General features: G+C 30.7%; 1 protein-coding gene across 8 annotated transcripts in view; it reads right to left on the reverse strand.

Annotated features, from left to right (window-relative positions):
- The window catches only part of erc1b (ELKS/RAB6-interacting/CAST family member 1b), a 256072-nt gene that overhangs the window by 167431 nt on the left and 60923 nt on the right, over positions 1-27718 (reverse strand). For 4 of the 8 annotated variants that reach the window (XM_051107019.1, XM_051107018.1, XM_051107022.1 and 1 more), the window contains 5 exons: positions 25185-25322; positions 20044-20184; positions 11896-12036; positions 9013-9048; positions 2141-2334 (listed from right to left, as the gene is read on the reverse strand). In XM_051107019.1, the coding sequence (XP_050962976.1) occupies positions 2141-2334; positions 9013-9048; positions 11896-12036; positions 20044-20184; positions 25185-25322 (650 nt within the window). The remainder of the gene's footprint in view (positions 1-2140; positions 2335-9012; positions 9049-11895; positions 12037-20043; positions 20185-25184; positions 25323-27718) is intronic. The other 4 variants (XM_051107021.1, XM_051107020.1, XM_051107023.1 and 1 more) reach the window with 1 other exon arrangement.

A 27718-nucleotide genomic window follows, 5' to 3' on the forward strand; every position in this document is an offset into this window, starting at 1 on the left:
GATTAATAAAAAGTTAAAAAGAACAGCAAAATGGATATCTTTTCTAACAATAGTCTTTGCTATCACTTTTTTTATCAATTTAACACATCCTTGGTGAATAAAAGTAATAAATCTTTTCTTTCAAAAAAGGAATAAATTATATTTTAAAATATATTCACATAAAATAAAAGAAAAGAATGATTAATACAGACACTGAGATCAAGAAAAGATTATTTTTTTTTATCATTCACTTGACTTTGTTGTCATTTTTATTTATTTATTTTTGTTTTAAATATACATGTAATAAAATATACAGATTTATAGATGTTTACATGTTTTTAGAGCTAAAATAAAATAAGTTTAGGATTTTTTTTTTACATTTCAGTTAACATTTATTGTATTTCAAGTCAACTTTTTGTTTGTTTTTAGTTTAGTACATTTATATTTATCTGGTTGTCTCCAGTATTATTTAAGTTATTATAATTATTTAAATTACATTATATTATTCATATTTAATAACAATTAATATTTAATTAATATAATTAGTGTTTATTGTAATTTTTAATTTTCATTTTAATTTTTCTTAAACTTCTTGTAACTTTGTTTTTGTCATTTTATTTTTTATGTTTGCTTTAACATATACGTTTATATACATTTACATAGTTTTTATAGCTGATCTAAAATACATTTTTTTTTATTTCAGTTAACATTTGTTTTATTTCAAGTAACTTTTTTTTGTTGTTTAGTTAAGTGTATATATTTTAATAACCATTTTTAATCAATAATATTTCATCATGTGTTTGCCAGTCAGAAACCATTAAGGGAACACCATAAATAAAATAAAATATTGATTGACACAGATACTGTTATCTAGAAAGGATAGATTTTTTTCATCATTGTGCTGCTTAATATTTTTTGGGATTTTTGTCAAGATTCTTTGATGAATAATTAATTCCTTTTTAAAGAAAAAAATTTACTAACCACAAACTGTAGTTTATATTGTTGCAAAATATTTCTATTTTAAAAATGCTGTTTTTTATTTTTATTTTTTTAATAAAAGAATCCTAAAAAAAAAAAGTATCACAGATTTGATCAAAATATTGATAATCAATCAGCATATTAGAATGATTTCATGTGACACTGAAGACTGGAGTAATGATGCTGAAAATTCAGCTTTGCATCACAGAAATAAATTACATTTTAAAATATATTCACATAGAAAACAGCTATTTTACATTGAAATAATATTTCTTGATATTATAAAATATTTATATTTAAATTATAAAAATATTTATTTTTTCTGAATTTTTAAATCAAATAAATGCAGTTTTGATGAGCAAAAGAAACTACTTTAAAAAAAAACAAAACAAAAAAAACATTAAAAATCTTACTGATCCCAAACTTTCGAATGGGATCAGAGCAGTGTGTTGGAGATTACAACTAAATATATAGTTGCAATGAATCTACAAGACAGTGCCAGCATCCCATAATGCAATGGGATGAGTGTTGAAGTTGTTCTCCAAATCTCCTGCAACTCATTTCTGGTCTAGTGCCAAAATAAACGAAGGATAAGAGATGACTGAGTGGGTGAGAACGGCAGCTAACAATGAAAAAAACAGAAGACGCTCTCGTCTTCATCCTTGCCCCACACAACTTCTACAGTCTTATGGACTTCATGGCTACAAACTAAGGAAACAAGTGCACTATTTTGGACTTAAGTGGTCACTTATCTGTAAGTAGTGATATTGCAATACTCAATACAAGGGAAATTCCTACTGAAAGTGTAGAGTGGCTCGTATTGTTGCTTTTATTTTAGCTTGCAATTGCAAAGCCTGCAGTGGAAACATGAAAAAGTAAGCTTTGTGGCAGATGAAGAATGGAAAATAAACTGGGGAAGTTGCATAAATGAAAAATGTACAAATAATGGGCTAAATACAAGATAAACTGAACATGGAAGTGAAGATCACATGCGTAGGTTGCAAGCAGAGAATCCAGTAATCCAAAAATGACCTAAATCTAAAAAGAACCTTCTTTCGCCAATATCTTCAGTAGGAAAACTCATTCATAAATGAAATAAATGATGTTTAAATTATAGTAGCTACATAAAAATGACTGAAGTCTATGGTATTTGTTCATTAAGAATAAACGTGTGGTTTTGTACCTCTCCAGCTCACTGATCTTGCGATCCTTGTCGTTCTTTTCGTTCTCCATCTCTCTGAGGATTTCCAGGAGCCGGTCCACCTCGGCCTGTGCCTTCCCAGCATCCTCCTTGTAACGCGCCACCTCCTGCTCGAGCGTGGCAATGCGCTCCGACAGTCCCGCATTTGCCTGAGCCTCAACCGCGATGGACTGAGCCTGTAGGGACCAAAACAGAGTCTCAGGAGGCAACCACAACTAAGTCTGGATTTTTTTTTTTTACATTTTTTTTTGTAAAAATAATAGAACTATGAATTAAAACAATAATAATACATTCATAAATTAAAATACATACATCAATTAAGATGGTAATAATAAATTAAGAATAAATTAAGATGATAAAAAAATAAAACAACAAAATAAAATATAATGATTGATGCATTTACTGCTCTACAAATGACAAATTTGTTCATCACTGAGAGAAAAAGAGAAAACCTCAAAATAAAATAAAATAAAATATATTACAAAACTGAGTGAGTTTCAGGGGGCAAACATGGACTTTTTATAAAAATAAATGAATAAAATAAAATAAAATAAAATCTGAATGCGTTTTAGGGTGCAAACAGTCTTTTCATTTAAAAAAATGAACTAATGAAAAATAAGACAATAAAACAAATAAAATAAAATAAAATAAAGTAAAATAATAAAATAAAACATTACAAAACTGAGTGAGTTTCAGGGGGCAAACATGGTCTTTTTATTAAAAAAATGAATTAATGAATAAATGAAAAATAAAATAAAATATAAAATAATAAAATACAATAAAAATGTGAGTGAGTTTCAGGGGGCAAACATAGTCTTTTCATAAAAAAAAAAGAATTAATGAATAATAAATAATAAACAAAAAAATAATAATAATAAAATAAAATAAAATAAAAATCTGAGTGAGTTTCAGGGGGTAAACTGTCTTTTTAAAAAAAATGAATTAAAGAAAAATAAAGAAAAATAAATAAATAAAATGAAATACCCTGAGTGAGTTTCAGGGGGTAAACAGTCTTTTTTAAAAAACAAAATAATGAATAAAAAAATAAACAAAAAATATATAAAATAAAATTAAAAAAGAGTGAGTTTCAGGGAGCAAACAGTTTTTGCTTAAAAGAAATGAGTGAATAAATAAATAAATAAAATAAAAATCTAAGTGAGTTTCAGGAGGCAAACAGTATTTTTATTTTTTTTAAACTTATGAATGAATAATAAAAAATTGATAAAATAAAAAAAAAAAAATTAAAATTATGAAAATTTAAATGAGTGTTGTCTGAGATCAACTCTTCGCAAATAATTAATATTATATTATTTAAAATCACACAGAATTTGATGTAAACAGCCTATACATGCAAAAAAGTCTGAAACCAGTTTTATAATGCCCTGCACTGTATATTTCCACAAGTTTTGGATTTTACATGGGCCTCATTGCTGCGAAAGGACAAGTAGACCAGAGGCTCCTCTGACTTCAACCCTCCACAGACAAGCTGTCAGCGGTCTGACCACTGTCATGAGTACGTGTGTGTTTGTGTGTGTCTGTGGGCTGTTTTGAGATCTCCGACACTCGACTCACACCTGCAGGCTCTGCGTAAGCTCCCCCATGACATCACGACAGGATACGCTCTCATTACAGGGACGCATGGAAACACAATCATGCTGAAGTCATCAAAATAATTAGCGACATTACGGCCGTCTAAAAGTGCCGGGTCAAGGGCCTCCTCTAATGAAAAGTAAATCAGTTAATTTCCCCAGACAATTAAAGGAGTCAGCTGTAATGTTTCTTTCATAAAAGTCCTCTAAAAGGACACAGGTGTCTTCCTGCCGCAAAAAACACTGCTGTGAAAACACAAACACAGCGCTGCCTTTACAAGGGTGAGGATAGAGGAGCACTGTGTCATTTACACCATAAATGTGTACATGCAGTACCACATCTGAATGCACAAGACATTCAAAGATAGCTTGAATGCATCCAAAATACGGTTACAAAACTAACCAGGCATGAAAAGTGATTCGAAATCCTTTTTCCCTTGCTAGAAACCTGCTGCAGTGCTGGTATAATAAAAATGCAGCAAAGTGTCTGGCATCCAAAGGCTCTGCGGACTGGCACTGTGTGAAAGAGGACTGTTCTGGTTTATTGAGGATAATATTTGAAGGTGACGTTCAGGCCCTGCTAATTAGCTTTATTAAAGTCTCGGCCTGAGGTTGAGTAGGTTTCCACTCTGACCGCCAAGAGCTTGTCATCTGCGGACAGAGCGGTCGGTGCATGAGACTGGCAGAGAAATGAAAGTTTGTATACGAAAAACACACGATACACGCATTTAATGTGCAATTAGCATCAAGAATGTGTCAGAAAGAGGGCGGGGCAAAAAAAAAATCTGTCAGTACAAGGCACTTTCCATGAGTAGGGCCTACGACGTTAATATGATGTAAATGATGTAATTATTTATTTTCTTTTCAACAAATGGTCAGTGAAAAGAGGTGCTTAACCGTCAGAAAATGCTTACACAAATATATAACTACAAATTAAATATAATTTGAGCTGTTTATTTTCTATTCGTTTTCTGCAAATGGAGGTTTACAACTTTTTCCAGCCTGGTTACTAAAATTTGGGGTTTAAATACTGTTTAATGACCAAATATGTAAAGCTTGTGACTGGTATTTTCTATTAATTAAATAATAAAGAAAATAATTAAATCAAATACAAATATAAGTGAGTTTCGGGGCGAAATATAGTCATTAAAACAAAACAAAAAACAAAACAAAACAAAATAAAACAAAATAAAATTTATTTTTATTTAAACAAATTAATGAAAATAAAATTCAGGGTATAAATACAGTTTAATGATACAGAAATCTAGCGACTGTTTTTTTTCTATTAATTAAATAATACATAAAATAATGAAATAAAACAAATTCGAGTGAGTTTTAGAAGCAAAACATTTTTTTTTATTAAATAATAATAATAAATTAATAAAATAAAATAAAATAAATCTGAGTTAGTTTCAGAGGCAGACATATTCTTTTTATTTAAACAAATTAATAAAACTAAAATTTAGTGTATTAATACAGTTTAATGACAATTAATTAATTAAAAAATTAAATACCGTGACTGTTGTTTTCTATTAATTAAATAGTAAACAAAATAATATAATAAAAAAAAAAATGTAAATGAGGGGGCAAAGCATAGTAAAATATTTCTTTTTATTAAAAAAAATGAATGAAAGTAAAATTAAATTAAATTAAATAATATACTAAATTAAACTAAAATATTTTTAAAAAATGAATTAAATGTAATTACATTAAATAATAAATAAAACTAAACTACAAAAACGAACTAAACCAAACCAAAATAAAATAAAATATATTTTTTTAAATGAATTAAATTGTATTAAATTAAATAAAATATTAAACTAAACTAAACTAAACAAATGAAAAATCTGAGTGAGTTTCAGGGGGCAAACAGTCTTTTTATGTAATTTATAATTTAAAAAATTAATTTAATTGGGCAATTTTAATTGAATGAATAGAAATAAAATTAAAATTAAATTAAATAGTAAAAAAAAAATTCAGGGGGCAAACATAGTCTTTTTTTATGTAAAAAAATTAATTAATTAATTTAATTTAATTAAAATAAAAAAAATGAATGAATGAATGAATGATTGATTGATTAAAAAAATTAATTAAATAAAATAACATATATAAAAATTAAATAAAATGTGTTTGCCAGTTGCGAGATTGAAACTATTATGAAAAAAAAAAAATACTAAAACTAAAATAAAAAAAATAATAAAATAAACAAAATAAAATAGCAGCTAGTTTGGGACCAAATGCTGGTTTGATAGACCTATATTTTCCATAACCTGAACAACAAACGCAGTCAGCATCTATGAACATCAGAGGGAAAAAAAAGCACAAAAAAAGAAAAAGTGAAAGTGAGACAGACAGACCGGGTAGGAAATAACTAGCATTTGTACAGTTATTAGCGGGTGTCTGCTTGTAAGCTTCATGAAGCTTGTTGGTATTGGAAAACTAGAGCGGTCAATCCAAACGGCACCATCTTTCAAAAGAAAAACCAGCGTCCCGGCACCAAACAGAGGCTTGTGGGAAATGCGGTTTAATAAGGTTGTTTAATAATGTGTTTTTGCCTGTGCCTGTCTGGCCCGGGCAAAATAAAAGAGAGGCTGTGTGAAAGCAGCACCCATCTGCAGTGTTTATATGCATTTATGCTGACTTTCTTGACCTATAAATGTTCCTGCGAGAAAACATCTCTGTGTTGAATGATATAAAAGCACATGTGTGCGCAGCAGGGGATATAAAAGAGAGTTTTGATGTGCCTCCATATGAAGTAGTTGAGGAAGTGCATTGGGGGACTTTTGGCTGCTTTGTGTAATGCAGACCGTTGGATGTCTTGGTGGCGTCTGTTCTCATTTCGTGAGGCGCGCTGACACCTCCGTCTTCATACACTCCTGACGGTCACGCGGGGACAATCGAGTCCTCCGCCCCCTTTCTGTCTCATCCAATCACAGCGGACGCCCACCGAGCTGTCAGCGGCTTTTCACTTGCACTGCTTTTATATGAGACCCTGTGCGAACACAGACGCACACACGCTGCCAGAGATTTCATTACTCTTGGAACGGACGATGGGACCCAGATCTTCTCATCGAGCAGAAGAAGGTGACCGGTTCAGACGAGAGCTCAATATCACCGTTCAGAACTAAATGTACGTCTGAATAAACCAACAACCGCAATCGCCTGCATACGCAGAAGCACACAGACTATGAACATTTCATTCAAGCTGTCATCATTTACTCAGTCATGTTGTTCCAAACTTTTACAAGGAGAAATTTTGAAAGTTTGCATTTCCCTTTTACATTTAATAAAAATTAGGTGTGTACAGACTGTCAAGCTCCAAAAGTGATTTATATGACTCGTGCAATTAATCGAAAATCTAATAATCAATTTTTTTTTAAATAAATTAATAAAATAAAATAAAATAATAATATAATAATTAAAATTCTGATTCAGTTTCAGGGGGCAAATATAGTCTATTTATTAAAAAAAAATGAATTAATGTATGAATAATAAAATAAAATAAATAGCTTGAGGAAATATATAGCTATATAGTAGTTTCTTTTATTTAAAAAATTAATAAAATCAAATCAAATAACAATAATAATTTGAGTGACTTTCAGGGGGCAAATAGTCTTTTTATTTAAAGTACCAGCTTAAGGAGATATATCGGGGTTTTTTTTTTCTTTTTTACTTTTCATTTAAAAAATTAAATTAAATTAAATTAAATTAAATTAAATTAAATTAAATTAAATTAAATTAAATTAAATTAAATTAATTAAAATTAAATAATAAATATCTGAGTGAGTTTCAGGGGGTAAAAAGTATTTTTATAAAAAAATAAATAAATTCAATTAAATTAAATAATAAACTATTAAATTCAATTAAATTATAAACTAAATTACAACTTTAAAAATGTGAATAAAATTAAATAAACTAAACCAAACAAAAAAAAAAAGTGAGTTTCAGGAGGCAAACAGTCTTTTTATTTAAAAAGTGAATAAAAAATAAAATTCAATTCAATTCAATAATTTTTAAATTAAATTATAAACTAAACTAAAATTAATAGTCTTTATTTAAAATAATATAAAATAAATAAAATAACAAAAATCTGAATGAGTTTAGGGGGCAAACCAGTCTTTTTATTTAAAAACATGAATGAAAAGAATAAAATAAAATAAAATAAAATAAAATAAAATACCAGCTTCAGGAGATATATAGTATTTCTTCTTTTATTTGAAAAAAAGAATAAAATAAAATAAAATAACAGCTAGTTTCTAAAAATGGAGATTTACAGAAAATCAATTCGTTGAACTAAATGACAAATTTCAATATTTAAATTTGCCATAAAAAAAAAGACTAGACTAAAACATTAAACAAAATGTGCTTTAAACTAGTTTAAATTAAAATGTACTCTAATTACAAATAAAATAAAATAAAATAAAATATAAAATAAAATAAAATAAAATATAAAATAAAATAAAATAAAAAATAAAAGTAGTAGTCAAGATTAGTATCATTGAGATACTACTCCATTTTTAACTATTTGAATTACATTTTATTTTTACACGTCATTTTAATTTTAGTTAAGGGTTTACTGATTTTGTTGTGCTTTAGACATTTTTCTTAGCTTTTCCTAATTGAAATAAAATGTTATATATAATTTTAATTAAACTTTACTTTAATTCAATTAATAAAAATTGATTTATGATTTCAATTTTTGTTAACAATAACAACTCAAACATTAATAAGAATCAAACACTAACAATAATTCTCATCATATGCTGATGGTCCTTCACACTAGTCTGGAATGACAAGAGAGTGAACAAATGATGACAAATGTTCATTATTTAGAGTAACTGTCCCTTTAATAAAACTACACTAATGCTAAAAACTAGGACTGGGCACTTCTAGCATCTGTAAAGGCACGTGCACACCATACTGACACAGCTCAATGCGACACATATCAGCTTACAAACACGCCACTAAATCCAAGCTCCGCTGAGGAGCGACGTCAAACCACACAAGATCATCACTCTCAAGCTTTAGATAAGGAACGATCTCATGCAAGCAAATCTCAGAACACTCAGAGACTCCGCCAGCTCCCTAACACATCCGCTCTATCTCACATACACACACAACTAAACTTGAGATAAGCCTCCAGCTCATGCAAGCAAAGCTTCACTCGCACATGTATTAGTTACACACACACACACAGACACAGACAGACACACAGACATATGCCGGCACTGCTAAGGAAGGCTTTTCACACCGAGATGCACTTACAAGATTGAAGGGATGGCCTGACATGAGCTCAGAGCGCTTTCGGAAAGAAAGAAAAAGAAAAACACAGAGGGGTTGGGCAAGAAAACAGAACTGGGTGATACAGAGTGATGACAAAATTTTTTCTTTTGCAAAAAGTGAAATATTTCGATCTGGTTAAAAATCAAGAGACGACGAAGACGGGGCAGGATGGGGAAAACAGACAGGAGGAAAGACAGAACTGGAGGAGTGTGAAAACAGATGGTGAAGAGCAGAGGAGTCACAGACATGGTTGGAGTATCAAGCGGTGTCAAAGCATCACTTATGGGGTTTTGAAGTAGCATGAGCTACAAATAGAAGAGACTTGAGATGATTGGGAATAGCGATGCACGATATATCGAAATAAAACTGACATTGTTTAAGGCTGAAGTGTGACACTGTTCATTTACAGTACGATGTTTTTCAGCATCTCAAAGCAGCTTAGGTCATTTACTGTGAATCAAAACGCTATGCAAAACACTGTATCACAAGCAGAAAATGTGTAAATGAACACAGTGCCACGCTTCATTCTAAAACAAACAGTGTGAACACTTATTTGCTGATAATGTGCCAAAAAAAAAAAAAACATTAATATTGGAATTAATAGTTAACATTAATATTATAATATTGTAATATTAATATGGCAATTTTAAAATGTACTATAAAATTAAATCAAATTATTTTTTATTTAATTGTATAATTTTTTTTATGGAACATGTTGTTGTGATTTTTTAAAATATTTTATTTAATAATAATGACAATTAATAAAAGTTTGGTAAGAGTTGGTTCTTTTAAAGAAAAAAGCTTTAAATCTGTAATAAAAGCCAGAAGATCCAACAAACAAAATATTTACATTTTTATTTGATTTTACAGTACACGTAACACTACAATATTAATATTGCAATATTAATGTTAACTATTAATTACAATATTAATGTTTTTGGCATATTTTTGTATTAAATATTTTTACAGTACTATACTGTACTGTTGTTTAAATATTTGTTTTTTTGTTATTTAATAATAATGAAAATTATTAAAAGTTTGAGTTGGTTCTTTCAAAGAGTAAAAGTTATTAACTTAACTTTTATTACATTATACATGTTATTGTGATAAAAGCTGAAAAATCACTTTTTACTCTTTACAAGAACGAACTCAAACATACCTGTCATTATTATTAAATAAAAATATTTTTTAAAAATATCACAACAACAAAATATGTATACGTTTCATAAAAAAAATTTAATTTAATTTTATAGTACTGTAAAATTACAACATTAATATAACAATATTGCAACATTATTGTTAACTATTAATTATTAGGAGTTTAGGACTTTTTTTATTAAATATTTTTTACTACTTTAAATATTTAATACCACTGTTGTGGCAATATTTTTAACAATTTTAATTTTTGACAATTTATGCCAAGTTTGTTTGAGTTGTTTCTTGTAAAGAGTAAAAAAGTGTTTTTTCCAGCTTATCACAATTATATATATATAAAATAGTGATAAAGGCCAAAATAAATAATTAAAAAAAAAAAAAACTTTAAACACAAACCTAATTAAATAAATTAATAAAAATATAAGAAGTCACAAAAACAAAATATTTATATATTTTATAAAATTAAATAAAAATAATTTTATATGATTTTATAATGCTGTAAAATTACAACATTGATTTTACAATATTAATAATAACTATTAATTATAATATTAATGTTTTGGGCTTTTTTGTATTAAATATTTTTTACAGTACAATACTGTTGTTGTGACATTATTTGTTTTAAATATTTTTATTTAACAATAATGACAATTAATAAAAGTTTGAGTTTGTTCTAGTAAAAAGTAAAAAGTTATTTTTTACATAAAATTGTGATAAAAGTTGAAAAAACACTTTTTACTATTTTCTAGAACCAACTCAAACATGTCATTTTTATTAAATAAAAATATTTAAAGTCACAACAACAACATATTTATATATTTAATAAAATTAAATATTTGTTTTATAATAATTTGATTTGATAGTACATTACTTTATTGCAATATTATTGTTGTTTTGGCATATTGTCAGCAAATAAGTGTATAAATAATTATTTCATATATATGATTTTTTTCGTCATGCACTTTTCATATTGTATTATATAAATCGCAGAAGAACTACATATCGCAACATCAGTTTTTTCCAATATCGTGCAGCCCTAATTAGGAACATGTATAGCATTTTCCAAGACACGAGTCACAGAAGTGAGACGTAAGAGCACCTGCACGCTAGAGTTGACATAGCGTAATGTGACCAAAAGTTCAAAAAAGTTTCCTCAACCTTAAATCAAATCGTATGTGTTCCACCCCGCCCCATCAGAGATCTCTGTAGTGTGCAGGAGCCATAAGACACGAAATTCATTAAACAGCTCTGTTCCAAAACCAAGAGCGCTGTCTAGCCAGACAACATTTTTAATGAAAGAAATCTCAAAACTGGCTTGCCACACACAATTATGTATTGTTGCGTATCTTTCCAAACTTGCATTTGAGTGACCGTTCACATAATTGCGCTGTTGAAGTGTTTCAAATGAGTCAAGTACAAGTTTCTGATTCATACTGGATGCTGCCGTTGAAGATGGCGGCCTATGTTGACCGTAGTCTCGCTCGGGTCTGGAACAGAGCTAATATCTTCCCCCCAGCACTCGACAGAGACAAACTCCACAGGTAAAGTGCACTTGAGCGAACATTCAGCTCACTGTCATTGTATTAAGTGTTGTCAGTGTAGCGCTAACGGCGTGCCAGTCACCGTAATGGCTTGTTACGCGTTCTCGACTGCTAAGCTGACGAGACTCTAGCTGTGATGCTTCAATTCCCTTCCAAGTGTCTGGCTCACCTTCTTGAGTTGACTCTCAAGTTTGCTGCATTCCTCTTTCTTCTGCTCAAGAGCGATTTCGAGACTTTTCAGCTTGGAGTCCTTCTTCAGTCCAGAGGAGGCCAGGGACGAGGCGTGCTCCTTCAGGTCCAATAGAGAGGCCTGAGGGCGAGGGAAAGGAAGGTTAAATCAGAGAGCACTCATTGAACAATTTACCTCTGAATGCACACGATCAGGTTCGGGCGGAGGGGAGAACAAGCTAATGAGAAGCAGGAGGAGACTTTGTAAACGTCATGCCACAGTCCCTGATTGCATTGAAACAACCTGAGCACAAACACATGTAAATATGCGGATTGGAACCACAGCCAGCCCGTTTCGAGCCAATTTCAACATCAGGAAGCACGAAGAGCCAAGACAAATTGCCATGTTACAGTTTTTTTTTTTTTTTTTTGAAACGCACGTTTGTATACAACCACGCAATCAAACGGATTCAATTCACTCAGATCAGAACGGATCAAATAAACCGGACCTAGTTTCGGAAATCAAAACATTTTTTTCCAAATTTAAAAATCATTTACTCACCCTCATGTTGTTCCAAAGCTGCATGATTGTCTTTCTTTGGTGTAAATGTGTAATGAATTTAGATTGGCTTTTTGGTTAAAAAAAAAAAAAAAAAGATGAAAAAGCATCATAAATGTGGCTCATATGTGAACCTGTACCACAAAACCAGTCTTAAGTAGCACGGGTATATTTATAGCAATAGCCAAAAAGACACTGTATGGGTCAAAATGATACATTTTTCTTTTATGCTAAAATATCATTAGGATATTAAGTAAAGATCATGCTCCATGAAGATATTTTGTAAATTTCCTACTGTAAACTTAATTTTTTATTAGTTACATGCATTGTTAAGAAGTTTTCATACGCTTGCACAGTATTTTCTGAGGTCATACACTGGTTTTGTATGACAAACATACCAAAATATTGCTTGGTATTCACTGAAAATCTTGACATTCACCATTATGAGTTTATTAAAGCAAGTAACGTTGTATGATTCTAGGGGTGTGAGATATAGGGTACAACAGCGCTAAATGCGCGTCTGATATTATTTTCCCTCTAAATCACTAGATGCCAGAAAAATGTGGTGTAGCACTTTCCAAAACGTCCGCTTTTTAAGATACACGTGTACATTTGCCTGATCTTTGACGCAGTCGATTCTGTGCTTGCTTGATATAACAAATGTTGTACATTTTAATAGCAAATGTGAATTGGTTAAATTTCAAATATATCTTGAGACAAAGGTCTTCTTAATGATTTTCAGTTTTAGATAAGCTAATTAAAGCAGCAGTTTTTAAATAACGAAAGAATATGTAAATGGTAGCTGGGGTAAAAAGCGCCCCTGCTGTTGGGGCTAAAACTCACAATAATTAACATGATAATTAACAGAAGGCTGACTTTTCCATTTGTTGTTATGATATTGTTAGATTCAGATGGTAAATATCATATATATATGTTGGGCATCCATCTTAGAAATGATCACCATGTTTAGAATGAAACCACCACATTTAAAAACATAATATTAATAATATCATATAATAAAATGTTATTTGTTGTTAACACTGTGATGCTTTCAGAATCTTTACATTTTAAAATTTGAAAAACATTTTAAAACATATGTTTTATATTAACATATTAACATATAAAGATAGACTGAAATGACACTTTTTTAATGTAACCGCATATAAAAATGTGTGCAGGTTTAACGTTATATTATCATCTTTAAAAATGTGTTAATTCGATTAGAAACACCAGACAACGGAACGTAAAGCATTGGGTTCTCAGTCTCAGGTTTCCCCAGAATGTGTCTGTGATGTTTCAGCTCAAAATAGCCCACAGATTATTATATATTAGATTTATGATATAATTTTGAAAATGCCTACTTTAAGTGGAAACAGAAACACGCATACCTCTTTTTCGTGCATACCTCTTTAAATGCAAATGAGCTGCTGCTCCCCGCCCCCTCTTCCAGAATAGGGCTGTGCCTTTACAGCTCACAGATTTTCGTAATGTCACCTTTAAAATACATTTAGAATTTCCTCAAAATTCAAGATTGGGGGCAAAAATGCCCCCGTATGACTTTTATGTCTTTTATACTTACATCATCTAATACCACACAAAGACTGACGTTTTTCTCCAAATATCAGCACAATTGCAAATGTGACATTTCTTGATAAATGGCTCAATGTCTTACATTTAATATTAAATAGATCCAAACAAAGCCACAGCAGAACTGTTTTGCACCTCAGAGCAACACAACGGTGTTTCGTTACTGAATCAATCAGCCGTTTGAACGAATCAGTTGAATGAATGACTCAATGACTCACTCATGCAGTGATTTTCCACAACCTACTGGCAATTTTAGGTTTATATTTAAAGTATATTTACCCCCTTTTTTCCCCCAAGTCATTGCAAATATCAGTATTGTCTTTTTTGTTGTTGTTAATTATCCATTTGTAACTGGAGGTTACATGCATTCATGTCCTGCATTAGACAGTCTGTGTAAATGCATCTAAATGCCACTTCAGATGAAGCTTATGTGCCACGTCTGCACTGCAAACTAATTTTGTTTATACTGATTTCATCAGTTATTATTGATTAAATTTAAGAATTTGACTCAAAAATGATGCATACATTTAAGCAGGTTAGAAAAAATGGCCTTATAAGGGTAAAAATGCTGATAAAATCAATTTAAACTTAATGGAAAAGTCAACTTTTGTTACTATTGCAAACACGGCAACGCACAGAATATGACGAATATCAAAAGCTTTGGGTATCACGAATGAATCATTCTTGTGAGTCAATTTTGATCAAGTTCTAAATGATTTGTTCATAAACAATGATTCAGTTTGAGTTCAGCTCACTGACTCTCTTACTGGAAGGTAAAATAGTGACGTGAATTTTGGTCTATTTCCCACCCAAAGTAATCATATAGATTCAGAAGGCTTTGAATATAGCTCTGTAAGTTATATGGAGCACTTTACGATACTATTACAGTGGTTTCGAATCCTTTTCAAAGGAGGAAAACTCCTGGGTGAACTGTTCCTTTAACAGCACACAGGCTTTTATGAGGACTAATGTGATAAAATATGAAACAGGAGAACGATTTAGAGTTACAGTAGCTGTTACATCTCAATAGTAATATCGCAAATATGCTGGGCTATTATGTACAGGCCTCTGCACATATGCAGTACATCAGCGCTGTGTTTTTTTAAGCCGAGTCTCAGGCACGCTGTTAAAACTGCAGCCCTCCATCCATGAGGCCTTTCCCGCCGTTTCCGCTTTCAGCCGGAGAGCCCCACAATTTCACACTCGACTGGAGTCCGTGGACCAAAATACACACTTAATGTTCATACTGCTGTCCCACGTTCTCTCGCGTTGGTAAAGAAAACAGGAGAGGGGAACGACGGGATGTGCTGGACTCCACACTTTATGATTAGAGCGCGGGAGGGGAGGCTGAAAGAGCTCGAAGCGAAGAGGTCACCGCTCACGAACAACACAATGCAGGGAAAACAAGCAGAGGGATATAACAGGACGCTGAGCGATGGGAGGCTGCCGCACGCAGCTCAGGACAGCAGCCGCGATCCAACGCAAATATCCAGGACACATATATTTATGCAAAATATCTTTTCTTATTTTTCTTTTTGATTTTGGTGTGAAACTTGATTTTATGAGATCCAGCCAGATGGCTATGGAATTTCGACTGACTTCTGGAAGCAAACGGAACGGGAAAGAGAAAGATACAGATGAGAGCATGAAGCTACTGTATGGGGGTGAGACAGGAAGTGGTTTAGTGGTAAGGATGTACATCGCCTATGTTCTAGAGGCAGACAGCGAAGAGGAATGCGGAGATCACAGCAAACAAAAATAACCTGAATAATAAAACAGCCACAGACACAGTGCTGTGGGAAAGACGGGTGTACTTGTATACTGCAAACGCAGTCATTTGAGGGATCGTTCAACCAAAAATGAACATTCGGTCATCATTTGCTCACCCTCTTGTCGTTACAGAGGCGTACGACTGTTGTTCTTCCATGGAATGTAGATGAGGATTTTTTAATTCTGTACTGGTCGTGCAATTACAATGAGTGGGGACTGAAGCTTTCAGGCTTCAAAAAAGACCAAAACCATACAAAAAGGACCAAAACCATTAAAAAGTACCATGAAAGTAGCATAAAAGTTATAAAGTAGTTCATATGACTTGGACAGTATATTCCAAACCTTCAGAAGCCACATAAAGTCAAAACTGAAATTGTTATTCTGAAAACCAGTGAGCTGTCAACTGGATCACGGAGTCAGTGAGTTCAATGTTTAAACCATTACAAAATAAAATAAAATAAAATAAAATAAATGCAGGACACACTACAATAAGAATTTTGAGAAAGTTGCTTTAAATAAAAATAATATATAAAACAAAAATAAAAATAAATTAAATTAAATATAAAATTAATATAAAATAAAATAATTATATTTATTATATTTTATTACATATAAATTATTTTTTATAAAAAATCATATAAAATATAATTAAATGAAATAATAATTGAAATTAGACAAATAAATTGAAATTAAAATAACTAAAAAAAAAAAAATCTAATTTAGGGTACACTACAACATAATAAAATAAAAAATAATATCTAATCTAATAAAATAATATCTAAAATAAAATATAAAATATAAAAACAAATAAAAAATATTAAAAAATAAAATACAAAAAATAAAATGCAGGACACACTAAGAATTTTGATAAAATGTGCTTTAAATGAAAAATAAAATAAAATTAACAAAATTATTATTAAAATTATTATTTATTATATTTGATAAATATATTATATTATATATTATATTTTATAAAATTGATATAAAGTATAATAAATTCAATTCAATTAAATAAAAATTTAAATAAAATAAAATTCAATTAAACTAAAAAATAAAAATGCAGGACACACTACAATAAGAATTTTGAGCAAATGTGATTTAAATAAAGATAAATAGAATCAAATAAAATAAAATACTTCAAGGAAAAACATGGAAATATTAAAAAAAAAAAAGTAAAATTAAAAATTAATGTAATAATTTCATAAAATGTGTTTTAAAATAATGTTGCAATGCACAACACTTAAGCTATCCTGTACATCATTAACCACTTGTGCTGCATGTCTTCAAATCTTCAAAAAAGCTTCGACCAACGCAACTCTTTAAAATGTCTCCTTTCGTGATTCAAAAGAAAAATTCATACAAGTTTGAATCAACATGACAGTGAGTAAACGATGACCAAACTTCCATTTATAGGTCAACTACTCTGTTTATATTGACATAAACGCTATCGGAAAGATGCTGGACAAAATACAAGAATGCGTGAAAAGATAGAGACAAAGACAAGTGAACAGATATCAGGAACACTTACAGTGCATTTTTGTCTTTTAGAAAGCTTTAGAAAGCTTCAGCAACCAATGCAATTCTTCAAAATTTGTTTTTTTGTGATTCATGAAAGGAAAAAAAAAAACATACATGTTTGGATTAACATGAAGGTGAGTAAACGATGACCAAACTTCCATTTATGGGTCAACTATTCTGTTTACACTAACATAAATGCTATTGGAAAGATGCTAGACAAAATACAAGGAAGTGCGAAAGAAGAGAAGGCAAAAGGCAAAAAAGAAGAAAAGAAGTGAACAACGGAGCAGAGCTGAAGACAGAAAGAGAAATGAGCAGTTGCTCTCTGGGAGGGGCCGTTCCCTCACATTTACAATCTGCCATTTATCTTCTTGTCCAACACACACACAAACACACACACGCAGGACTGACAGTGTTGCGGGTCCAGCATGTCTGTTCTCATCACTACAGCTCCTCTGGGGTTGTGCGGACGGCTGTGAAATCAGCCTGTCTCTATCAAGCCCGAGCACCTCATCCAATAGTGCAATCTAAGGAAGACGCTTCTAATGCTGCCTGGGATCGGCTTCAACCGCTTTAATCCACACCTGACACATTATAGAGGATTACTGCATTATAAATGCGAAACCGCCATCTGAACTAACATTATGAATGCAAAATTGCACAAGATGTCGGCCGGACGCCCAACTGTGAGCTATTTGTTGGTTAGTTGCGTGTGTGTTTGCACAGTACAAAAAAAACTGTACCATGACTTGCTTCCACAAATGCAAGATATAATCTGCTAATCATACAGAAACAATCCAGGCTAATCTTTTGCAAATATGTGCAATGAGAAATCCAACTGATTCATAAAATAATAGTTTAACGTTTAATTGCAGTTCTCCCGATAGCAGAGATTTAGTTTAGGATTAGTTGTGGATTTTAGTTAAGCGTACAGGCCGCAATTGATGACTGTAATATTTACACCGCAAACCCCACGTTTTGTTCACAAATATGCAAACAGATTACACAAATCCGAGCGCATGTTTGCAAGATGACTTTGCAGTTTAAAGGAATAGTTGACCCAAAAATGAAAATTTGCCTAAAGTTGACTCACCCTCTGAACATCCAAGATACGGATTTTGTTTCTTCATCAGAACAGATTTAGAGAGGTTTAGCATTGCATCACTTGTTTAGCATTGTCATCTATTAGAACTGGATCACTGTGAGTTTAATGTTCAAACTGGATCAGTGAGTTTAATGTTCAAATCATTCACACCAGTTTGAACTGGATCTTTGCACTAAAATGATCCAGTTCTCCAAAAAATAAATAAAATAAAATAAAAAATATAAAAATAAATTAAATTAAAATTAAATTAAATAATATAATAAAATAAAATATAATAAAATAAAAAATAAAATTAATCTAAAAAAAAAAAAAAAAAATAAAACAAAATTATATTAAATTAAATGCAGGACACACTACAATAAGAATTTTGAGAAAATATGCTTTAAATAAAAAATAAAATACATATAAAATAGTATAAAATATAAAACAAAAAGAATAAGATTAATATCAAATCAAATTATTATATTTTTTATTATATTTTATAATATATTATATTTGCCTAAAGTTTACTCACCCTCTGAACATCCAAGATACAGATTTTGTCTCTTTATCAGAACAGATTTGGAGTAAGTTTAGCATTGCATCACTTGTTTAGCATCATCATCTATTACAACTGGATCACTGCGTCAGTGAGTTCAATGTTCAAATCATTCTTTGCATTAAAAAGATCCAGTTCTCAAAAAAATTAAAATATAAATAAATAATAAATAAATCAATAAATATATAAAATGACATTTAATTAAATTTAAAAATACAATTAAGTAATATAATAAAATAAAATATAAGATCTAATCTACTCTAATAAAATAAAATATAAAAATATAAAATATAAAAAAATGAATAAAATAAAATAAAATAAACTGCAGGACACACTACAAGAAGAAAACATGCTTTAAATAAATTAAATTAAATAATAAAATAGAATAAAATATAAAACAAAAATTTAAATTAAATGAATATAAAATAAAATTATTATATTATTTATTATATTGTATAATATATTATATTTGCCTAAAGTTTACTCACTCTTTGAACACTTGAGACACAGATTTTGTTTCTTCATCAGAACAGATTTGGAGAAGTTTAGCATTGCATTACTTGATCACCCTTGCTCAGTGAATGGGTGCCGTCAGAATAAGAGTCCAAACTGTTGATAGAAACTTAAAAATGTCTCAATTAATAATTTATTACAAACATGCATTGTGCATTATTGTGATGTTTTTATCAGATGTTTGGACTGTCATCCTGACGGCACCCATTCACTCCAGAGGATCCATTGGTGGGAAAGTGTTTTGCTAAATTTCTCCAAATCTGTTCTGACGAAGAAAAAAACTCATCTACACCTTGGATGACCGGAGAGTAAGTACGTTTTCAGCAGCTTCTAATTTCATTTTGGGTTTCACTATTATTTGGACATCAACAATAAATGATGTTGCAGACAAGATTTTGGTCTCTAAATATGGTTTGTCTCACTCCTACAAAGTAATGTCATTACAAAGTGAAAAATGATTATTACAAAAACACTGTAGATTGTGAAAAATCATCAATTTCATATAATACTGGCATTTATAAAGCATTAGTTCAGTAGTTCAAGCAAACACAATTCTCACCTCGCGATCGGACAGCTCTCCCTGCAGTACGCTGACTTTCTCTTTCAGCTCTTTGAGCTCTTTCTTGCTGCTGTCCAGTTCTTCGCCCTTCTCTCTCTCGTCTCTGTCCCTCTGTTCCTTCAGACGCTCGATAATACGCTCCTGCAAACATCACAAACAAGAAAGGACATGGTAATGTGTGATTTAGAAGCAAAAAGAAAAGCCACATGTCATTACAAAACCATCTGACTTTCATCTGTGGAACACAAAATTCTATATATTGAAGAATCTTAAGCAGGTAAAAGGGACAGTTCGCCCAAAAATGGAAATTCTGTCATTAATTACTCACCCTCATGTCGTTTTAAAGCTGTAAGACCGTCGTTCATCTTTGGAACACAAATTAAGATATTTTTGATAAAATCTGAGAGCTTTCTTAAACTGCATAGGTTAAAATTAAGGTTGAACCACCAACGTCACAGACTATTTTAATGATGTCCTTACTACCTTTCTGGGCCTTGAATGTGTCAGTTGCATTGCTGTCTGTGCAGAATCAGAAAGCTCTCAGATTTCATCAAAAACATCTTAATTTGTGTTCTAAAGATCTTACGGGTTTGGAACACCTTTAGGGTGAGTAATTAATGACAGAATTCTCATTTGTGGGTGAACTGTCCCTTTAAATTTCACTTTCATTTCACCCTGTTCCTCACACAGGGCTATCATATGGTTTTAGAAGATATGGAATAAAGCATGAATATCATATAGGCTACTTTTATGGTGCTTTTTGGTGTCATTTTACTGTTGCGGAAACTATGAACCACTGATATGGAAAACAGCTGCGTGAACTTCAAAAACTCACTTTTTGTGTTCCATGGGAAAAACACCACCACTGAATGAACTCATAATAATATAATAAAATATTTAATACTAATATCATTCAAATAAATTATTTTATTTTATATTATTTGTTCTATGACATGAGGGTGAATCAATTATATCAAACCTTTATTATTATTATTGTTAAATATAATAAAATACAATATTTAATACTATTTTATTTTAGGCATATCACACCTTAAATTAAATTAAATTAAATTAAATTAAATTAAATTAAATTAAATTAAATTAAATTAAATTAAATTAAATTAAATTAAATTAAATTAAATCAAATCAAATCAAATTAAATTAAATCAAATTAAATTAAATTAAATTTAGGGTGCACCCTGCCTTTATTTCATTATTTTATTTTATTTTGGGTAAACTGTGCCTTTATTTTATTTTAGATTATTTATTCTATGACATGAGGGTGAATAAATAATAACAAACCTTTATTATTATTATTATTATTATGAAACATAATAAAATACAATATTTAATACTATTTTATTTTAGGCAAATTAATTTAATTTAATTTTTTTATTTTATTTTATTTTATTTTATTTTATTTTTTTTTTTTTTTTTTTTTTTTTGGGTGAACGGTGCCTTTATTTTATTTTATTTTGGGTGAACTGTGCCTTTATTTTATTATTTTTTTATTTTTATTATTATTATTATTATAATTTTTTTTTTTTTTCCATTTCATTTTGGGTGAACTACGCCTTTAAGCTTTAACCTTATATGTTGCAAATTTGTACTGGAAAGTTGAACACTTAAATTGTCCACGGTCTGTTCGTTTTTTTTCCTCTAAAAGATTAACTGAAAAAGTAGCAAGTGCGGAGAGGAAATGAAATTTGTGGTTATTTGCATTCCGTTTTATGTAAGGGTTGTAATATTTACCCAAAAAACAAGAGCAAGCCAACACTTGTCAAAGTTTAGAAAGTGCAGGCACACCAATTCCTTAATTCCCAACTTAAGCATAACTCTGCACGGCTGACGGAACATATCTGAATGAACACATTCGCCGTACGATCCATTAATCTCACACATGTGTCAACTTTGGCCAGGTGCTGGAAGATTTGGCCGCGTCTGCCTTCAGAAAATGGAAGTAACTTTAGTAGAAATGAGTCAGATCTGATGTGAACGGCTACTCTGCCATACAGTAATAATGTCGCATAAAAAAACCACCTTTAATAATTCTAAAAGGAAAAAGAGACACACAAAGCAATAACGTGAGACAATAAGAGGTCTGAGGAAAGAGTGTCTTGGCGCAGCCTCGCGTTCGCAGTCGACGGCCTGTGAAAGAGGACGGCTGGAATCATGGAGAGCATCAGCCTCCAGCACTTTCACACCCACGCCGACCAAAACTCACACACCGAGCGGCCGAACCGGACAATAATAACACTGCTCTTTTTCAGGCCCGCGCTGCATTTCTCACCGCAAGGGCTGTATTTCACTCTCCCGAGCCGACGTTCCTGGCCGATCCTCGCTGAGCTGTGACATTAAGCATGACCGCTCATCGGCGTGCCAGCTAACTCTCGCGCCGGGCTCGCAACTCGCGTCGGACGGCATCCGAGGCGTGTGAAATGGAAAACGGCATGTGTCTAAGCAGTGAAGGACAGATACGCTCTGCAAACGTCTGCGTGAGGGAACGAGCCGCAGAAGTGCATACGTGTCCGTCTGCGTTCGAGTAGCCAGAGCTCTCCTTTTTTTAATATGCAGATGGCTGACGAAGTTAATTTCCGCCCCGCGGCTGGGAGGAACGGGAGGCCCAAACCTCGGCGCGTGAGGGTATGTGAGCGAGATGAAGTGGGGAAACGCTGAACAGCGGTTCGCCGCCAGACTGCGGACGCGTAAGACAATGCTAATAACCGCCGGGGTTAATTCATTCATATTCATGAGGTGGAGTTCAGGGGGCAGGTGGGGTGGGTTTGGATATGTTGTTTCTAAGTCATTCAGGACGCCCGTGACCTGAAATGTTCGGCGAACTACGTGTAGGTGTTGGCAAAGACAATCGCACATGTGATGTGAGTTGATGAGAAGTGACGGGGATTGACCCGTGGATCCGTACGCTTGCTGGGAGGTCAATCGCGGTGCGAGAATGACTGAGTCCTTACATAAGGGTGTGTGACAGAGCAATCTTCACTGCTGTCACACACACACACTCACAGCTTCTGATGTTCTGCTACTGCAGTTCACGTCACCTGTGAAATCATGTCTCTGAAGGAGAACACACAAGCTACCACCAATCCAGTTTAGTTAATAATAATAGTAATAATAATAATCATTATTAGTACTGATAATAATGCTAAACAACTTAATGTAATATTAGTAAAATATATAAATTGTAATTTGCATAAATAATTTGTACTACTACTACCACCACCACCAACAGCAACAACCAAATGTAATATTAATGTAATATTTACTAAAAATATACAATACTATTACATTTAAATTAATATTAACTGTAAAAAAATTCTACAGCCTTTATAATACTAATAATAATAGACAACTGTTTTATTTTTATAATATTTAATATTATAAAATATTATTATACATTTAATATTATGAAATAATATATTTTTATAATATTTAATATTAGATAATACATTAATATTAAATTTAAATATTAACGGATAATAATAATAATAATAATAATAATAATAACTTAACAAGAACTTGTAAACGTGTATTATTAATAAAATATAAAATATAAATAATAATAACTTGCATAATGAATTGGTACTACTAGTACTACTACTACTACTACTATTTATAAAAAAAAAAAAAAAAATCACATTCATAACATTAACAAACAATTAAATGCAATATTAACTATATTTACTAAAAGTTTTAAATTACAAATTAAAATTAAAATGCTATGACAAATTCTATTAATACTGCTACTAGTAGTAGTAGTAACAATAATAATAATATAATAATAAACAACTTAATTCAATGTATATAATATTTACTAAATAGTATTAGATTGTACATTTATATTAAATATATTTATTAACTGCTGTTGATAATAATAATAATAATAATAATAATAATACATAATTATAATAACAACAACACTACATGTACATCATTATTAATATCAATAATAATAATACTAATAAAAACAACAATAATATTTATATAACATTAACTAACAGTATTAGATCATACATGTATACTAAATATGGTTATAATTTATATTATCGTAAATAATGATATTAGTAATAGTAACAAGTAACTAATAATATTAGATCTTACATTTATATTAAATATGGATATTAACAGCTGTTATTAATAATAATAATAATAATAAGTATATATTATATAATAAGATTTACTAATAGTATTAGATCATACATTCATATTAATTATGGTTATTAATTGTTATTGTTGATAATTACAATAACAATAATAATAATGCATCTATATTATTATTATTATTATTATTGCTACTATTAATAATAATAAACATAGTTATATTTATGTAATAGTATTAGATCATACATTTATATTAAATATGGTTATTAATTGTTAATAACAACAACAACAACAACAACAACAACACATATAAAATTCTTATTATTATTATTATTATTATTATTAATAATAATAATAATAATATAAAAGTTATATTTATATACATTCACTAATAGTATTAGAGCACACATTTATGTTAAATATGGTTAATAATTGCTGTTATTATTATTATTATTATTATTATTATCATCATTAATAATAATAATAATAATAATAATACCTGTATAATTACTTTTTATTATTATTATTATTATTATTAATTATTATTAACTGCTCTACATTCAATGTCAGCATTGAGTAGGGATAATAAAGTACCAGTACTTTGGTTCCAGTTAATACTAAAATTAAGGATGAATAAACATAATATCTGTAACAGCGATTCAGTTTGCTGGTGTATAACTAACAGAGGGCCGCTTTGAACACTGGGTGAGAATCATACCAATAAAAATGTTGGTATTACGACAACCGTAAAACAGACAACTAGTGAACTTATCAGGGAACAAGAGGACATCGATGAATTTCGGTGGCTGTACATCAGGGGTGCCCAACCCTGTTTCCGGAGATCGACCTTCCTGCAGCGTTTAGTTCCAACCTTGATCAAACGCACCTTGTAATTATCAAGTGCTCCTTCAGATCCTAATTAGCGGTTCAGGTGTGTTTGATCATGGCTGGAGCTGAACTCTCCAGGATCAGAGCTGAGCACCCCTGCTGTACATGAATGTGTGCGAGTGCTCGTGGGTGTCCACCTTCTCGGCCAGGGCCTCCTCCAGCGTGGTGAGGGCCGTGTCCGTGTTTGAAGTGTCGGCCTGCAGGGATTTGACGCGCTCCTTCAAGCTGGTCATCTGCTTCTCCTTATCCCTCAGCTGCTCCTGCAGGTTCTCAATCTGCACCGAGAGAAAGAGACAGTTTTACGACATCGACCTGATCCAGATGAAGACGTATCTATTAAAGCACAATAAACAACATTTACTCACACTTAAGCTCAGAGTAGACTAAGTGAAGCCATTTTTCATGTTATTTTCGGCACGTGCATTTACAGCACGCCATATGCAACAACATTAGGAGCGGGGGGAGGGTCGGATCGGCTAAAAACAATCTATTTTTTTCGCTGTTCGGCTGAAAATAAATAATGACCTCATTAGAAGCATATTCAGAACTAATTCTCTTCATAAACTTTCCTTATCTGCGTGCGCGGCTGGCGTGCGCGTGACGCCGGAGCTGATGAATGACACGGGAGAGATGGGCATTTCCACGTTTCGCTCCATTCATCATGTCCCGACAGCTCAATGAAAAGACTGACTGTTCCTGTCCACCGTTTCACATTCAATTAAACGCTGACGGATTTGATAAATAGTTGCCGTTTTTGTTTCCTTTAGCTGCTTTGAAACAACCTGCCGTTGATAGAGCCGCTCTCTGTGCAAACACATTTTATCAGCAGGCCTACCTCAGATGTTTAGAGTAAAAGTTCTGGGGCTGAACAAGATGAAGAGGAAAATATAGGGACTTTGATATGAACGTAATTGATGTAAGATGTATATTCTGAAATGACGGCAACAGACTTTTTGTTGCCATGGCTGGAACAAACACTATTACATCAGTCATTTATGTACATTTAAATATTTAAAAATATTAAATTGGTTTTTTTTTTATGTTTCAAGACATTTGAGAATGACTGAAAATAATTAAAATAACTTTAAAAATATTAAAAACTTTTATAAACCACATTTATAATATTGTTATATTATACTGTATTATATTTAATTTCAAAGACATTTTTTTTATTGTTAAAAATGACTATAAATACATTATAAACAAAATAAAATTAGCAGACCAAAAATCTGCCCTTTCTTCTGTTTAAAAAAATCTAAATATATAATTTGATATAATATATCTAATATTTCCTACACTTTTTTTATTTGTATAATTTATTATTCATGTTTCACAACATTTAATATTATATTATGTATTATTTTATTTTATATTGTATTACATTATATTATAATTAATTACTCATGTTTCAAGACATTTAAACTAAAAAAAAGCAATAAAAATAATGAAAATTATTTATTTTTTAGTTATATATATATAACTATTTTTTGCTGTTTTGTTATTATTCAGGTTTCACAACATTTAACAACATTTAAAAACAACTGAAAATAATGAAAATAACTTCTGTAATAATACAACATTATATTATATATTATATTATATTATATTATATTTATTATTATATGAATTAATTTTTTCAATACATTTGAAAAGCATTAAAAATATAAAAATAAAGAAAATAATATATTCTTTAGTTATCAAAAATGCCCAAAATCTTTCTTTTCTTCCACTTAAAAATATAAATATAGAATTCAACATAATATAATATTTACTATATTTTTTGCTATTTTTATAATTTAATATTCATGTTTCACTGCATTTTAAAATAACAGAAAATTAAAATATCTTCTGTAACTAAAGTTATTATAAACCATTATAAACCACATAGCTGCATATATTATATTATATTATATTATATTATATATTATTAATTACTCATGTTACTCATATTAATTGCTTAAATATTTACTGTTTTACTAAATAACTATATATATTTTTATTTATTATTATTTGTGCTTCAAGACATTTGATAATAGCTGAAAATTAAATGAAAATTGAAAAGTAAGGTTAAAAAATAACTATAACTACACTGATTACAAACCAAACAAAATGAACAGAATAATGGTCAAATCTCCCACATCTTTTCTCCCTTTGCAGTTTGTTTTCACTCAAATGTCTTAGTCTTTAACTACTTTAGCAACTTCAGAAGCTTTTTTTTTTATACGGCATCCGGAAAAGAGCGAGAGAAAACTGTGACAGCGGCCTAATCTGGTTTCCGAACCCGACCGCCGAGAGAGATAAAGCCGCGTCGACTTATGAATTTAATTAAAAGGGTGAATGTTTTGGCAAAAAGCGATTACAAGGATAACAAATGAAGGCAGAGAGGAAAAGTGAAAAGAGACCCTACAATGAATTCACCCTGTATTAAAAAAAACAACAGTTGTTGGTCAAATAATAACAAAAAATATGGCAGGGTTTGTTGTTTTAAATAATTTCAGACATGTTTGGACAGATGTCGAGGTTAGTCCAGCTAGTTTTAAGTTGAGCGAGGGAAAAAAGGAATTTGTGCGGATTTTTTTTGTGGAATAACTATGTACCAAAAGCCTTTCATTAATCAAATGCACACCTGACAGCTCCACCTGTCCGACGGCGCACACACTTCACCTTCTTC

The sequence above is a fragment of the Labeo rohita genome, chromosome 4 (genome assembly GCF_022985175.1).
Source record: "Labeo rohita strain BAU-BD-2019 chromosome 4, IGBB_LRoh.1.0, whole genome shotgun sequence".
Lineage (NCBI taxonomy): Eukaryota > Metazoa > Chordata > Actinopteri > Cypriniformes > Cyprinidae > Labeo > Labeo rohita.